Source organism: Penicillium soppii (assembly GCF_028829465.1).
Source record: "Penicillium soppii strain IBT 18220 chromosome Unknown utg000004l, whole genome shotgun sequence".
NCBI lineage: Eukaryota > Fungi > Ascomycota > Eurotiomycetes > Eurotiales > Aspergillaceae > Penicillium > Penicillium soppii.
The window spans coordinates 4,276,455-4,291,283 of record NW_026643234.1 but is presented as its reverse complement, the minus strand read 5'-3'; the positions used below and the strand labels follow the sequence as shown (position 1 = coordinate 4,291,283).

General features: G+C 50.2%; 7 protein-coding genes across 7 annotated transcripts; 2 read left to right on the top strand and 5 right to left on the bottom strand.

Annotated features, from left to right (window-relative positions):
* Positions 1 to 40: 40 nt before the first annotated feature.
* On the top strand, positions 41 to 1,368 carry N7529_005039 (anaphase promoting complex subunit DOC1; the record flags this gene model as incomplete). The annotated part of the gene is made up of 2 exons (XM_057240566.1): positions 41 to 503; positions 569 to 1,368. 2 exons carry the CDS (start codon positions 41 to 43, stop codon positions 1,366 to 1,368), a joined length of 1,263 nt encoding a protein of 420 aa, XP_057099861.1.
* A 251-nt stretch (positions 1,369 to 1,619) lies between these two features.
* On the bottom strand, positions 1,620 to 3,012 carry leu2A (3-isopropylmalate dehydrogenase LEU2; the record flags this gene model as incomplete). The annotated part of the gene is made up of 6 exons (XM_057240565.1): positions 1,620 to 1,852; positions 1,907 to 2,534; positions 2,603 to 2,698; positions 2,746 to 2,811; positions 2,870 to 2,890; positions 2,962 to 3,012. 6 exons carry the CDS (start codon positions 3,010 to 3,012, stop codon positions 1,620 to 1,622), a joined length of 1,095 nt encoding a protein of 364 aa, XP_057099860.1.
* An 848-nt stretch (positions 3,013 to 3,860) lies between these two features.
* On the bottom strand, positions 3,861 to 4,891 carry N7529_005037 (CDP-diacylglycerol--inositol 3-phosphatidyltransferase; the record flags this gene model as incomplete). Its single annotated transcript, XM_057240564.1, has 3 exons — positions 3,861 to 4,223; positions 4,272 to 4,648; positions 4,714 to 4,891. The coding sequence occupies 3 exons, from the start codon at positions 4,889 to 4,891 to the stop codon at positions 3,861 to 3,863; spliced, it is 918 nt and encodes a 305-aa protein (XP_057099859.1).
* An 818-nt stretch (positions 4,892 to 5,709) lies between these two features.
* ptcA (type 2C protein phosphatase PTC6) lies at positions 5,710 to 7,411 on the bottom strand (the record flags this gene model as incomplete). The annotated part of the gene is made up of 2 exons (XM_057240563.1): positions 5,710 to 7,304; positions 7,351 to 7,411. The coding sequence occupies 2 exons, from the start codon at positions 7,409 to 7,411 to the stop codon at positions 5,710 to 5,712; spliced, it is 1,656 nt and encodes a 551-aa protein (XP_057099858.1).
* Positions 7,412 to 8,295: 884 nt separating this feature from the next.
* On the bottom strand, positions 8,296 to 10,146 carry N7529_005035 (putative RNA splicing factor (Pad-1); the record flags this gene model as incomplete). Its single annotated transcript, XM_057240562.1, has 4 exons — positions 8,296 to 8,554; positions 8,624 to 9,103; positions 9,160 to 9,468; positions 9,524 to 10,146. 4 exons carry the CDS (start codon positions 10,144 to 10,146, stop codon positions 8,296 to 8,298), a joined length of 1,671 nt encoding a protein of 556 aa, XP_057099857.1.
* Positions 10,147 to 11,043: 897 nt separating this feature from the next.
* N7529_005034 (fatty acid alpha-hydroxylase) lies at positions 11,044 to 12,223 on the bottom strand (the record flags this gene model as incomplete). Its single annotated transcript, XM_057240561.1, has 2 exons — positions 11,044 to 11,197; positions 11,250 to 12,223. 2 exons carry the CDS (start codon positions 12,221 to 12,223, stop codon positions 11,044 to 11,046), a joined length of 1,128 nt encoding a protein of 375 aa, XP_057099856.1.
* Positions 12,224 to 13,164: 941 nt separating this feature from the next.
* Positions 13,165 to 14,412, top strand: N7529_005033 (uncharacterized protein; the record flags this gene model as incomplete). The annotated part of the gene is made up of 1 exon (XM_057240560.1): positions 13,165 to 14,412. The coding sequence occupies one exon, from the start codon at positions 13,165 to 13,167 to the stop codon at positions 14,410 to 14,412; it is 1,248 nt and encodes a 415-aa protein (XP_057099855.1).
* Between the last annotated feature and the right edge of the window lie 417 nt (positions 14,413 to 14,829).

The following is a 14,829-nucleotide window of genomic DNA, read 5'->3' as shown; positions in this document are numbered from 1 at the left end:
CTGCGCGTAAACAACACCTCGAGCTCCGATAGACTCAACCATGCCTCACCTGCGCAGGCAGCATCCGCGCGACCTAATACCAAATCAAGACCCCAATGCTCCAGGCGATCTGCGCACACAATTCCAAACCCCGCCAACGCGTCACACACCCACGAACCCAACCCGACACCAACCATCCACCGGTCCTAATGCTTTCACGCCCGAAACCGCCCAAGCGGCACACCAAGCGGCGCCGATAAATCCATTCGACATATTTGGCAGGCCGAGAGAGCAACGGCAGCAAGTTATGGACGACGATTTCCACGACGATTTCGGACCCCGCGCAAGCATGGGTGAGCTAGACGACGACGAGCCACTTGACCCCGACGATTCTTTTGATGTTGAACCAACCATCGAAGGACAGTTCGACGACTCCGATCTCGATGGCGAGGACTTAGAGGAGGAAGAGGAGGAGCCAGAGGAGCAATTCGAAGAGGACGCCGACGAAGAAATGCACGACCGCGGTACGTCCGGCACAACGCTTCTACGGCTACGGTACAGCAAGTCCATGCTAACCTTATATAAACAGAAAAATCACCTTCACCCCTCCCGCCCAACCTCCGCGAGATCTCTTCCCTCGCATCCTGGACCGTCTCCACCTCCAAGCCGGGCTGCGGCGTCACCGCCCTCCGCAACCCCTCCCCATCCCAATACTGGCAATCCGACGGCCCGCAACCGCACACGCTGACCCTGCACTTCTTCAAGCTTGTTGCTGTCGTGCGCGTGCGCGTGTACCTCGACTTTGACCTGGACGAGAGCTACACGCCGACGAAAATGATCTTTGCCGCGGGCATGGGCGGCAACGACCTCGTTGAGTTCGCGACGTGGGAAGGCGAGGCGCCGTGCGGGTGGGTCGATGTCCCGCTGGAAGGCGTGGGCGGCCGTAACGGCGGCTGGGTGGCAGACGCGAAGACGAATCGGCGGTTGAGTGGGCGGCGTAGGACTGTCTACCGGAACTGTGACGACGCCGAACATGAGCATGATGAGGAGTGCGAGCCGGTTTCTGGGGATGACGAGGCTGATGAGGAGAATGGGGATGATCCTTACGCGGGGAATGTGCTCAAGGCTATGGTCATTCAGATGCGGATTATGGAGAATCATCAGAATGGAAAGGATACGCATGTTCGTGGGTTCCAGGTGTTTGCTTGCGATGATACTCGCCGCAAGATGGCGGCTGCGCCGTCTGCTTCGGCTGATGCTCGCCAGCGGCGTTCTTCGCTAAGGGGACACCATGATCTTCGGGGGCGGACGGCGAGTGAAGATGCTGATGCTGGTTTTGCTACTGGTTTGGACGAGCCGGATTGGATGGGCGAGCCTGTTATTCGATGAGATCCTCAGATAACAAAAGGACAGAAAAAGGACCGGCGTTAGTGGGCTGCATGGTGGGAGGTTTTATTATTGGAGTTTATCTCTTGATCTTCATGATACCCAGTTCCAGTTTTTACATGGCCATAGTGCATCCCTCGTTAGACATTTCTTGCATCGCCAGTGAAACACATGCATCTAAAACGGGTATTCAATTTTTTGTTTTCTATGCTAGTCATATCTCATATAGAAACATCGAAGAGGCTACTTCGTATTTACTTAAGCAGCTTCTCCAGCTCGGCAGCGACAGCGTCGCCGACCTCGGCGGTCTTAGCAGAGCCGCCAATATCGCCAGTGCGGACACCGGCCTCGATGACATTGCTCACAGCAGTCTCGATGACGCGGGCCACATCAATCATGTTGAAGGAGTACTGCATCATCATGGCAACGGACAAAATGGCAGCGACGGGGTTGACAATACCCTTACCAGAGATATCGGGGGCAGAGCCTGTTGGTACCGTTAGTCACGAAATTCCAAAGAGGGAAGAAGTGAGATACATACCGTGAATAGGCTCGTAGATACCGTTGACACGGCTCTTACCATCGGGGATGCCGCTCAGACTGGCACTGGGAAGCAAACCCAGAGAACCGGGGATGACACTAGCCTCATCGCTAATGATATCACCGAACAGGTTGCTAGTAACAACGATACCGTTCAGCTTACGGGGGTCCTTGATCATCAACATAGCAGCGGAGTCAATGAGGTGGTGACCAATGGAGACCTGGGGGTACTCCTTCTCCATGACCTCAGTGACGACCTTGCGCCACAGACGGCTAGTGGCAAGGACATTGGCCTTGTCCAAACTCCAGACGGGAAGAGGAGGGTTGTGCTGCAGGGCGAGGGTAGCGGCGAGGCGAATAATACGCTCGATCTCGTGGCGCGAGTAGGGCTCAGTGTCCATGGCGTAGCCGGAGCCGTCATCCTCCTTGCGATCACCGAAGTAGATGCCACCGGTCAACTCACGGATGATGTTGAAGTCAACACCGCGGCAGATGTCGGCCTTGAGGGGGGAGCTCTCGACCAGCGAGGGCGCGGCGAAGTTGCAGGGGCGCAGGTTGCCGAATGTGCCCATCTCCTTGCGCAGCTTCAGGATACCCTGCTCGGGGCGGACAGCGCCGGTGCCCCATTTCTGTGCGAAAGCGTGAGTACGTGGTTCATGTTCGTGGTAGTTGTAGCAATTGTATGGGGCAAACGTACAGGTCCTCCGATAGCACCGAGGAGAACAGCGTCGGCGTTCTTGGCGGCGGTAAGAGCCTCATCGGTCAAAGGCGAGCCAGTGGCGTCAATGGAAGCCTAGGATTATCAGCGATTGAGCTTTCGTGGCATGGGACTATACTCACACCACCAAGCAGGTGCTCTTGCAAGTTGAAGGTGACACCGCGGGTCTTCTCAACGACACGGAGAATCTAGGAAGACGGAATGAGTACATGGATCTTGTTGATAATGAGCTTGTCAGAAATTTACCTTGACAGCCTCAGCAGTAACCTATACTCAAAATGTCAGTCCCCGGATTCGCGTCCCCATGGTGGGGTTAAAATGGGCTCTCATCGGCATACCTCCGGACCACAGTGGTCACCACCAAAGACAACGACGTTGAAAGAAGACATTGTGCTTTTAATTATGGAAATAGGAATTCGTGACTCAATTGGTGTCCAGGAGAGCTTCAGACTTATAAAGACGGCGGGCGGGTGAATTCGACCCCGCTAGCTCCGAAATCGGCGCCGATGACATAAATGCAATTATCGGCACCGCTTATTTACGGTCTGTACGACATCTAGGACTTACACTACCATGTTCTTTTGTATGGGCTTTCTTCTGTGTGAGGTTCTTCGACGGAGTCGAAGAAATTTGATTGGTTTGATTCATTAATACCTGTTGATCTGGAGCTTAGAAGGATGCTTTCTTGGGATTATCAACAATGACTTGCCGTTGCAAGTCAATGCTAATGGGAATATATTCAGGATGAGACGATGCAAATACCATTGAGGATTTCAAGTCAATGTTCGCTAGTGTGGAAGATACAAGAGAAATGCATTAAATGATGTATAACGGCGTTAATGATGAGGAAAAACCGGCAGAAGCAATGACTACAAAGACAATATCGAAGGAAAAGGCTGAAGACAAACAGCCCAAAGGAAAGAGAAAAGCGGACGGAAGAGAAGAAAGGGAAGGCAAAGAGAGAAAAGAAGCAAAAGAAACACGACCCATGTGTGTACTGTACAAGGTCCCAAAAACCAGACCATGCCAGGTCACCAAAATACCTACATCCCTATCCAAGATGCTTATGAATAGGATCTATCAACCAGACCAACCATTCCCCTAGGGACAAAGCAACAGCTCCGAGAGCTGTCCGCTTATATCCCTAAAAACAGACCGTAGCTCCAAAGACATGCATGACAAGCAGGAAGGAAGGGTGAAGCATGTGCTGGCTGCATCATGCCATCATAGCTATCCTTTACTTCTTACGGTTGGCTTGGCGAGCCTTCAGGTCACCCTCGGCGAGCCACTTGCTAGCATTCACCATCTGGACAACGTTGACGAACTGCTTGAAGGCCATGACGGGGAATGAGATGCCGGTGATGATCCATGGCCAGGTGCTCTCAAGCTTGTTGGCACGCGCCATTTCGAGGGCACCGGCGCTCCAGGGGCTGGCGAAGAGGCTGGCTGGCTCGGGGTGTGCCGGGCTTCCGGGCTGAGCGGATGATCCATCGGAGACGGGCTGCAGGAGCGAGGGAGACAGAATCGGCGAAGAGAATGACAATAGGTATAGGCCAATAAAGAAGGCCTCGTTGAGGGCACAGCAGACGAACAAAACGGCCTAGAGATGTTAATAACAAGTCGGGACATACAGACGGACGGTGTTTACCTTATTGGTGTAGTACTGGTACATGATCCAGCTACGGCTTTTATCAACCTTCTTGTGGCTCTGACTGGATCCGCCCATGCTCAAGGTCGCGTACATGTGCATGTAGTGACTGGCCATGTCGAGACTAATCAAAGCCTGGAAGACGATGGACCAACGGGGCCAGGCGGAGCTGAGGAATACAAGGAGACACGCAGTTGTGCAGCGGTCAGTGACCATGTCCAGCACCGCACCAAAGGTGGTGGATTGATTGAAGTAGCGAGCTGCATAACCGTCCAGCCCGTCCAGCAGACAAGATATCGTGTAAAGGAAGGAGCAGGTTCGAGGGTGGAGGGGCATGTAGTATAGGGAGGCGAAGGTCAAGAAGACTCGGGTGTATCCTGAAATCGAGTCAGATTTGATGGCCGATGGCGGGCAAAGCTCTATAATCATGAATCTATCATACCGATGAGATTAGGAGTGAAAAGGAAGATGTTCTCCTTGGCCTCTTCCCGCACAGCGGACCTAGCTCTCTTCTTGGAGGGGGAGCGCTTTGAGGGTGTTAACACGGCGCCATTTCCATTAGGTGAGTCCTCGCTTTCTTCGGCGAGAGCGGCCTTTTGTCGTCGTGTACGTGCGCTCATTGTGATGTGAATGGATACTTTGAGAACGAACGGGGGCTTTTTGTATAGGTTCGGAGTCCGGAAAGGAATGTAGCCGGATGCTCGATCTTACTGAAGGATAGCCGTCAGCCCGGATCGGAAAGAACAAAGCCAAGAGACACGTACGATGTCAGCGCAGATAATGGACCGGGATAAGGATGGAGACACGTTGGGCAATAAGGAGAACCTTGGAAAAGTTCAGAGTGTAGATCCGATAAGGTGATAAGCGTTGTTTGATCAACTTTCAAACTCTTGAAAATCTGAAACGAACAAAACGAACAAGAGAGAAGAAAAAGGTGAAAAAGAGTGAAGAAAAAAGAGAGTGAGAGATACTCCGTACAAAACAGGAGATTAAGGAATGTGTCCCTTGTCCCTGGCGGATTACTCGGAACCTTGGAAGCTTTCCCCACGCAGTCCACTACACAGACAGGATATTCAAAACAGAGCTATCATAAAGCACTAGGGTGGTTTGTGTATGATTGAGAAACATGGACCTTGTTGTAAGTTTAGAGATAGATACCATGATGTATAAATTCTTTTTTTACTGTCAGTAGCCACTTGATCGAAGCCCAACTCATATGAAGCAATCACGGCCAATCAGGAGTGCTCTGTAGCTGCTTCGACATCATGTCACCTCACTTATCCACAAATCTCCAATCGTAAATATCGATATCAAAGAGAACAAGTCCCAATCAATGCAAAATAATGTTTATTGCTTATGGACACCAATGATTATATGCAATCAGCGAAAGCCGAAGAGAAAAAATATATACAACACAACCAAACTTTACAGGAACCCTTCATGTCCGTGACCTGCGCGGATCAGTGGCATCCTGCCGGCGCCACTCGCGAGACTCCTTAGTTCCCAAACTCCCAACACCGCCTTCAAGACGACGCTCCCAACCACCAAGCCGAATGACGAGACATGTAGCATTGTCACCTTCCTTGGTAACCTCGGTCGAGAAATTGACCACATCCCGGGCTCCCTGCTCAGGAGTCTTGGACTCTTTGACGATATCAACGACCTCCTGGTCAAGGAGGGTGCCACTGATACCGTCGGAGACCATGACTAGGAACGAGAACTCCGCGGGTCCCAGCTCTATGCGCTTGAGCTCCGGTTCAGCGGAGACACCAATGCGTTTCGAGTGGACATCGCCGAAGGCACGGGTATTGGCTAGTCCGCTCATGCGCTCTTCGCCGAAAGAGTCCGTGACGAACGTTGCGGCGTACCGCCGGAGTCGGCTAGCCTCGATTGGAGAGGAGGGGTGGTGGTTTGAGGTCACAGGGATGGCTTCGCCTGTTTCAGTTGAACATAGAAGCATTCGGGTGTCGCCGACGTGAGCGACTAGAAGACTTGATGGGGCCATTGGGTGCCAGAAGGGAGTTGGGGTTGGGGTTGAGATCATCGCGACACTTGCAGTGCTACCACCCTTGAAGCGGGCACGTCCGCCAATCTGGGGGGATCGCGTCATGCTAGGTCTGTGGAAGATTTCATCTTCGTTCAAAGGTCGCTCAGCTTGTACCACGTCATCGTCTTGCTTGGCTGCTTGGGCTTTGACAAAGTCCAAATCTGCACGGAGAAAAGCATATTCCAGGACTTCTTCGATAGAAACATGGTTTGCAATAGTTGGGTCGGTGGACTCGGTCCCATGGTAGGCGAAATGTGGCGGCTTGAATCTTTTGAAGTATCCTCCGACGATCCGTCTCCAGTTCTGTACAAGGTATTTCTCTAAATCGCCGATTCTGCGTCGGTCGCCTTCTTGCATCACTGGCAGTTCACTGGTGGTAGGAGGAACCTCGGCGCCAGGTCGGAGGCTGGATTGCAGGTCGATATCCAATGCCGCGTTCTGAATGTACTCGTGAAGATAGTCCCTCAAAAAGGAACTGCACTCGGTTCCGCCATGACCGTCAAAAACACCAAAGTAGAAGACCTGCGGATCCCCACTAGCCGTTTCTGCCCCTCGCGATTCGCTGTATTTAGCTAGAGGGTCCTGTTTATATAGCCGCTTGATCGTTAGCGAAGCTGGAGGGCGCTTCGCAAAGGCCGGGATGTCAATGACGCCAGCCTGGTACGTATCTTCATTTGAAGGCCGGGTGCCACGAGCAGTGACGGCGCCGAAATGGTGTTTCGCGCTGCGAAGTGGAATCCTGACTACCGTTGTCTCGCGGTCTATCAAAGCTTGGAACGAAGCTGGGGATTGTGACGTAGCTCCCGTATGTGGTGTAGATTCAGATCGAGGGAGTTTATGGAACGGTGAGGTCGGACCGCGGGGGTCCGGATGGAGCGAGGAAGAGGGTAAATGTGAGACGAAGTAATCGCGGAACTGCGGTTCCTTCTTGCCTGTCGGCTGGCCGGGTAGATGAGTTACGTAGTTTCGAGCCTGAAGAGCGAAGCCTTTGCAGATTAGCTAGTGAACTTCATAAGGGAGTGTGATAAATACTGTAACTAGGGGCCAAGGTCCAGACCCGGCTTGTTACTCGCCTCGCTGAAAGGAGAGTCATTGGTCCATTGAAGTACAGAGCAGAGAAGTAGTGGAAGAAAGGGTTGAAAGATTGCGTGGGGGGATCACTGGCCCGAGCGTCGGCAGATAAGAACACTTGGGTCGGCATATTCTTAGGTCCGCTACTACTACATGCATACAACGTACATATAGTTCTACATTTACTGGTAAGGAGTCGCAAAGATTCAACTGACAAGACTTGTGTGATTTATGCGCAACCACACTACGCTGTTTAAAAAAATCAGATTATCCGGAACTCTTCCATATCAAGTGCCAAGTACCCAGACTAAACATTTCCTCAATCATCCAAATCCCTTTTCCACAACTTCTGAGTGCCCGAAGCAACAAAGACACCAAACGCGTCACTGGCCAGGGTAGAGAATGAGTCTGCTATCAATTTACGCGAAGCCGAGTAGCAGATTACAGAACTAAGCTGATCCATCTATAGGCAAAGAAGGAACGTATAAAGTCCTTGCAGGAAACACCAGTTGTACCAATTGTGCACACCCTAGGTATTAGTACTGCAACCGCATGCCATTAGGAAGGCAAGCAAACAGAACGAGTAAACGCAATTGAATATACGCACACATATAATGTACAATTTACCATGTGCTACTGTATAATTTCGAAGAGTTCCATTGAGAAAACTAGTGCAAATAATGTGCAGCTAGACCACGCTGTTAAAAAAAAGTAACTCCAGGTACCAGGGGTCCACGGGTGTGACCAAAAAATGGGGGAAATACGCTGTCAAATTGACACCTACTGGGAGCAGAATCGTCCAGAGATACCACGGGAGAAGTCAAGGGAATCTGCTTTCAGAAAAAAACGTGACGTTAGATGTCATGATGGGGGTCATGAAAGGGACCCACACTCAGAAATGGTGAGTTAGATGGCCTTGGTCCGGGAGAACAGGCTGCTGTAAACGGCATCCACGACGGGTTGGGCTGTGATCTGTTTGCCGCCGAAGAAACGGCCGTTGAGGCCCTTGATAGCGTTTTCGCCGCCCTGGACACGGTCAAACTTCAGGTAGATGTCTCCTTGGGAATTGGGATCTAGCGAGATGTGAACAACGTGGCCATATTTCTGCTCGCACTCTCCGCGGACGTCGTCCTCCAATTCTTTGATCCAGGCCTCGCCAGTTTCCCTGTCAAAAATTAGTAATTGTTTTCTCAAACTTTGGAACTCAAATTTTAAACCTCAGAGGGAGACTCACTCAGAGGGATCAAACATATTGCGCAGCATAACACAACGACTGGCCATGTTGACATTGACGGGAAGAGGCTTAGATTCGGTCTTGGGTCGGAGCATCTTCTGCTGGTCGTCGACCGAGGGTTGGGGGTCATCTGTACGAGCGAGTTTACGCATCAACGCGTCCCTAGAGTAATTGTTGAAGTTCACACCGGCAACATCGGTATCGTCAAGGGCACTGGCACCGCCGCCCTTTTCAGTTTCCCTGCCGCCAGCGCGGTCAAAGTTGTTGGAACCTCCGGCCTGAACGCCGCGGCCTCCCTGACCGGAGAATGAAGATCCCTGGAAATTCTGTTGGCTCGAAGATGAGGGTCCTGGAACACGGCTCGGGTTCGACTCGGGGGTGAACTTATCATTGCCAAGACCAACTCGAATAGCGCGTCCTGCAAGTTCAAATCCGTTCATCTTCTCCAGAGCGTCACGGGCTTGGTTAGGGTCGCGGAACCTGGGAGAGTCAGTATGGAGAAATATGGAGAAATATGTTGAGACGTGTTGACATACTGCACAAATGCGTATCCTTTGCTTCTTCCAGTTTCATCCTTTTGCAACTGGACAAATTCCAACTCGCCAAAGGGCTCGAAGACATTCTGAAGATCGCTCTCAGTGATGCTGAAGTGAACATTACCAACGTAAAGCCTGTGGAATGGCGCCGCGTTCTGACTGCTGGAACTGGCCTCGGGGTTACGTGCCTGGCGGTTCTTTTCCGCTTCGGTCAATTGCGCGATGATGGGAATGCCCAGAAGCTGCTGTCCGGTGAGCTGAATCGCGGCCTGAACGGCCTCCTCGTTCCTAAATTCAACGTAACCGACACTGAAAAGCATTAGCAAGTGCATTTGAACGGAGTAGAGAAGTAGAGAATGCATACCCTTTGGAGCGTCCACTAACACGGTCCTTGACGATCTGAGCCTCCTTAACGGGGCCGGCCTTTTCAAAGAATTGCATCAAATCTTTAGTTCTGAGACGAGCGGCGAGCTGCTGCACGAAAATAGTTCGACGATCACGCTCATCCTCGTTAAGTTCAGGAGATTTGCTCTCGCGACGGTTAGGGGTGGCACGGCGTTCGTCACGGCCACGGCGAGGGCGGCGATCATCATCACGGTCACGGCGTCCAGGGCGGTAGTGACGGTCATCATAAGGTGAGCGGGAGCGGGAGCGAGCACGACCTCCGCCACGATAGAAATCACCGTTGGAGCGGTAGTCATCACGACGACGGCGACGGTCAGATTCGCGGCTGCGGCTCCGCTTTCGACTTCTCTGACTACCGTTAGCACTTCCATGCTCGCTGCGTGGGCTTTTCATTTCTTCGTCGGCGTCCACGTCCCGATCGGGGCGGCGGCGGTCATGGCTGCGACGGCGTCTGTCATGGGAATGGTCACGATGGTCGGGGTCGGTACGTGCGCGGTCATCACGGTCATCCGACTTGACGGAGGCCTCGGTAGGGGCAGCCGCAGTGGACTCAAGAAGAGCCTCCACGTCGAGTCCGGACATAGTGGGCGATGCGATTGAGCAATGCGTGGGGGAGGATCACTGTTGAAAGATCAGGACACGCGCAAGATTTAAAGATGTTGGCATTGATACCCTTGTGGTATTGAAAGTTAAGGTTGACGTGGGATGTCAAGAACCAAGAATTCGTGCTGTTGATGAAGTTGCTCGTGCGCGCAATAGCAATTGAGAGGAGATCAGAGAAAGATGATCCCATGGTGCAGAAGGCGGTGTGTTTATATCGCACGTGACTTGGCAAAAATCGGATTATCGAAGAGTGGCGGTTTGGGCTCACCGCCCCCAGGAGACATAATTCGACATTTCCTGCTCTCTGATTGGTAGGTAGCTGCCACGACTGTACAGTACATATACATACAAGTACATACGGTAGCCATGCTGTGATAGCTGCGCACCCCATTAAAAACCTCGACTGCTTGTTCCTGTGTGTTATTGTTTCCTTATTAGTTGCTTTATTTTCAACCTAGAACTGGCGAGCAGTCTGGACATGTTTTTCAACAACTCTGCTTCAAGCCATTTAATGTTAATTGTTTCTATGTAGTTATGTAGACTTGATTCTAACACAGGCGGTTTGTCTAGAAAAAAACGTTCAAAACAAACAGATTACATATCTTAAGACATTATTTTTTGTCAAATTATGATTAACAGTCATACACACTGATAAGTGATACTTGAATGAATAAGAAAGGACTTCATCACAGCGATCCAGTGATCAAATAATCATCGGAAAAGACATGACAGTCTCCATATTGTACATGAAGATAGAACAAACCATAACTCCACAGTTCCATGTAATAACAGAGTACTGAGAACTTATCTCAATCGTACTCGACGTAAGATCATGACTTGAGCCAGTGAGCGCCCAATGATAATGCATGTTTATGCTCACTGAGCCTTCCCGCCCTTGGGGGCAGGGGTCACCAACTCAGTACCGAAAACTCGGTCCCAGAACCGACTGGTCACGCCGAATCCATTTTCGAAATCTGCGAAATGGTGCTGGAGGTGATACTTCTTGAGATCCTTGTAGTAGGAGGGAAGACTGAAGAAATGTTAGTCGGGGACATTCAGGCCGGAGAAAAGAAATTACTTACTTGCGGTGGTGAAGGAAATAATGGGTGAGATCATAGCAGATGTACCCAAACACTCCGCCGCAAAACACCGAGACAGCTGCATACCAGTTGTAGGCAAAGACTGCGTGTGCGAGTTTCCAGAATGGAGCAGCCAGGACTACAAATAGAGTTGGGGGCATGACAAGACGGTACTTGTCCATGGGAAGGTAATGGTGAATTCCGTGGAGCAAAAAGTGAAGCGTCAGGCCAACACGGTTATCAGGAAGCCAGTTATCGATGTGGAAGAGGAATCGGTGCATCAGATACTCGATCAGGGTCCATAGGCAAACGCCGCCAACGAAGTAGGCAGCAGCCGCCGATGAGCTGCCCAGTCCAGCAGCTCCGACCATGGTTCCATATGCAACGGGAGGCAGCCAGATACTTGGCACGACATACCACGAGGTCTTGCTGAGAGGCTCGAGGAAATTGCCGAACAGAGGGGCAGATTCTCCTCCCTTATAGTGACGAGGCCGATGGATTTGCTCGAGATAAAACTCCTTAGAGAAGTTGCTGTTCCACAGTTGCATCAAAAGTGGCTTGTTCAGGTCCAGGAACTTGTGGGTCTTGTAGTCTTGAGAATGATCTGTATCGATTGACAAGTCCTCCGCGCGCGACATTCCGGTGCTTGTATAGATGGGACCGTCCTCGGTCTCAGTCACAGTCTCAATAACGGTGGTCGTGGTCTTTTGGGGCGCAGCGGCACCGACAAAGCCAATGTGGTATTCTTCGAGAATTTCGTAGGCAGCATCAGAGTGTTCGTGCGAGATTTCGTCCTTTAGGATATCCGTCACATCCTTGCCTGCATAATCCAAGATCAGATCACCACCGCCCGGGTGATCACCAAGGAAATCGGTGACATCGTAAACGCTGTTGCCCAAAGTAATGTAGCACGACTTAGCGGTATTGTGAGATTGAACCGCGGCCGAGCTGATTGTTGGCAGAACCCTCCCAGGCATATTCGCAGAAGAAGAATCAGTTCAAAGGTGTCGAGTTGGACTGTTGGAAGATCTTGCAAAGGCGATGTTGAAAAGTGGCCGAGGGGGCGATAACAATAAAATAATTAAGTCAGGGGCGTGGCGTGACACCAAAAAACCAATCAGAGATCCCGCGTCGCTCCGGCAAAATTTCGATCAAATAATAGTACCTAGGTATATTGTATAACAAGTGAATCAGGCCACAAATCGAAAGAAAAAGATCAAACCATTAATTGTAAATTTCTAAAGGGATTAACCAGCTAATCAAAATCTTTTTTGCTCTATATATAATGGTTATTAAGACTGGAAATCTCTTTGATAGCCTATGTACATAGGTGGTTAGTACTATGATATTGCTGACATAATCCCCCAAATTTGAGTAAATCGAAATCACAACCAACTCCTTAGTGCGGTCATTACATAGGCTATGCCAGGATTGGTTTGAACTGACTAAACAATTTCTTACCCCCTAAACTGTTCCTCGCAATCAACTTCCCCTGATCTTCCAAGTAGTTGTGTACCTTTGCTACTTGTATTCTCGAAGATCAGGTAGTCGGACCCTGGAATATATCTCAATTTGTGACATGATCCTCTTCCGAGATTATTGTGTGATGTCAAAGGCAAATCTATCTTTCTTACTGACTATGCTCTCTCGGGGTATTGTCTCCACCGAAGGTTTAGTGCGCTGTATAGTGCAATCCTGCGGACAAAGAATTTCGTACGGGAAAGCTGGACTATTGGTTATTTATCATTTTATCTCTGCACGGTCAATTCCACTTTAAGAAAGATTACATACGTACGGAGTACATTTGAAGACATCACACTGGCTGGTGGATATTCAGCCCCTCTTCCTTTCTTGTTTCTCGGCTTAGACCTTTTCTCCTTTTCATCTTGTTTCTACGTATTCCTCTACCATATCCACCATGTTGACCACGGACTGGTCCCCTGAGAACCCCGTCTTAGCCTACCTACAGACATTAGCGAAAACAAAAAAGGGTCTCCCCTATGGACAACCCGTCGTCGGCTACATCTCCCACAATCATAGTGATTCGGCTTCAATCCTGCGGCTGGCCGCAGAGCTCGGCCCCCACATCGCCATGCTAGAAATTGCAGCAGATTGCATCGACGACTGGTCCAGCGATACAGTCCAAGAACTCCAGCATTTATCCAAAAAACATAGATTCTTGCTATGGGAATCAAGCAAAGTTTTAAACTCGTTTATCAATTTTATGGGCAGAGCGGACGCACCATTGGAATCACGACAGGCGTTGGCGGACTTGATCAAGAAGACGTACACCAGTGGCCCGCTGAAGACGGCAACATGGTCCAATTTAGCCCTATCTTGGGCTCCTGCAGCTCCGATTGATCAGCAAGAAAAGGATGTATTGATCCCTACGTTACGACTGGCTGCTCGTGAGACAGTTGCGACAACCGCAAAGACAATCCAAACGGAGATATCCGCAGAGAATAATAATTACTCGTCGGGAGAGGACGTGGAAGTCACAGCACCTTCCGATGAATCAACCCACGGCTGGAAAGAATTCAGTCCGAACAATATGGGATCAGCATTACGCAAATCATCAACCATTTCCTTCACCACCGAGTCTGTGATTTCAGATGCGCAAATGGATATAGATGACGGTGTTCCAGCCGTACCGCTACTGGCCCGTGGCATCGCACTCTGTCTACCCAGTGCTATTGAGACTGCTTTCACACCCGAGTATCGCCAAAGTACGATAGTTGCTGCATGTGCCAACTCCGACTTTGTCATCGGTTTCGGAACAAGTGAGCCCTTCTATGTCAATTATCGAGGAAACGATATCTTCGAACTGGCATTGCTTGATGGCAGTGGAAACGTCCAAGAAGGGATGGATTGTGCAAAACTCGCTACCTCGCCTTATGTCAGTGAGCACCGAAGATCCCTTGGTGTTATCTCTCTTGTACCACCTGGTCTGGGTTTCGGCTTTGAGCTTGATCCCAACTTCAAGCCTGATGGGGTTGAGCCCTCTGAGCTTGGCACTCCATACTCTGTGCAATATCTTTATCATATCACGAAGAAAGCCGTTGATTTAAGAGAAAAGAACCGACAAGAGCGTGAAGGCAACGGTTCAAGAGAACCAACCCCGGTGGGACCCAATATCATGCATATCCCAGCGATCTTGATTGCATAATTTCATATCAACTAGCGCATCTTGCTCTGCCAACCAGCTTTAATGCACTCTTCTTGGACTTTGAATTTAAAATTAGTTTTTTTCTGATTTTACCCCCTCGTGCGGCTTGCCTATTGCTTGAAGAAGCCAACTTGCATCAACTCATTGCATATATCAATAGAAATCATCTGGGAACCTTGGAAATCACCTGCTGATTTTGTATCCTATGGACTTTTGTTTAACAGCAATATACTCTAATAACTGAAGGTAAAGAAAAATATAAGATTTCCGTTCAGCTATAGTCCATGATATATAAGATCCCTGGATGGCCGCCCGTGGATGATTAGTCATGAAATTCCGAAGGCCCGACCCATCGTTAACAATGAAGACACTGGAATCTGTGATGATTGATTGTTATGGTTGTCTTGGATCTTAGAC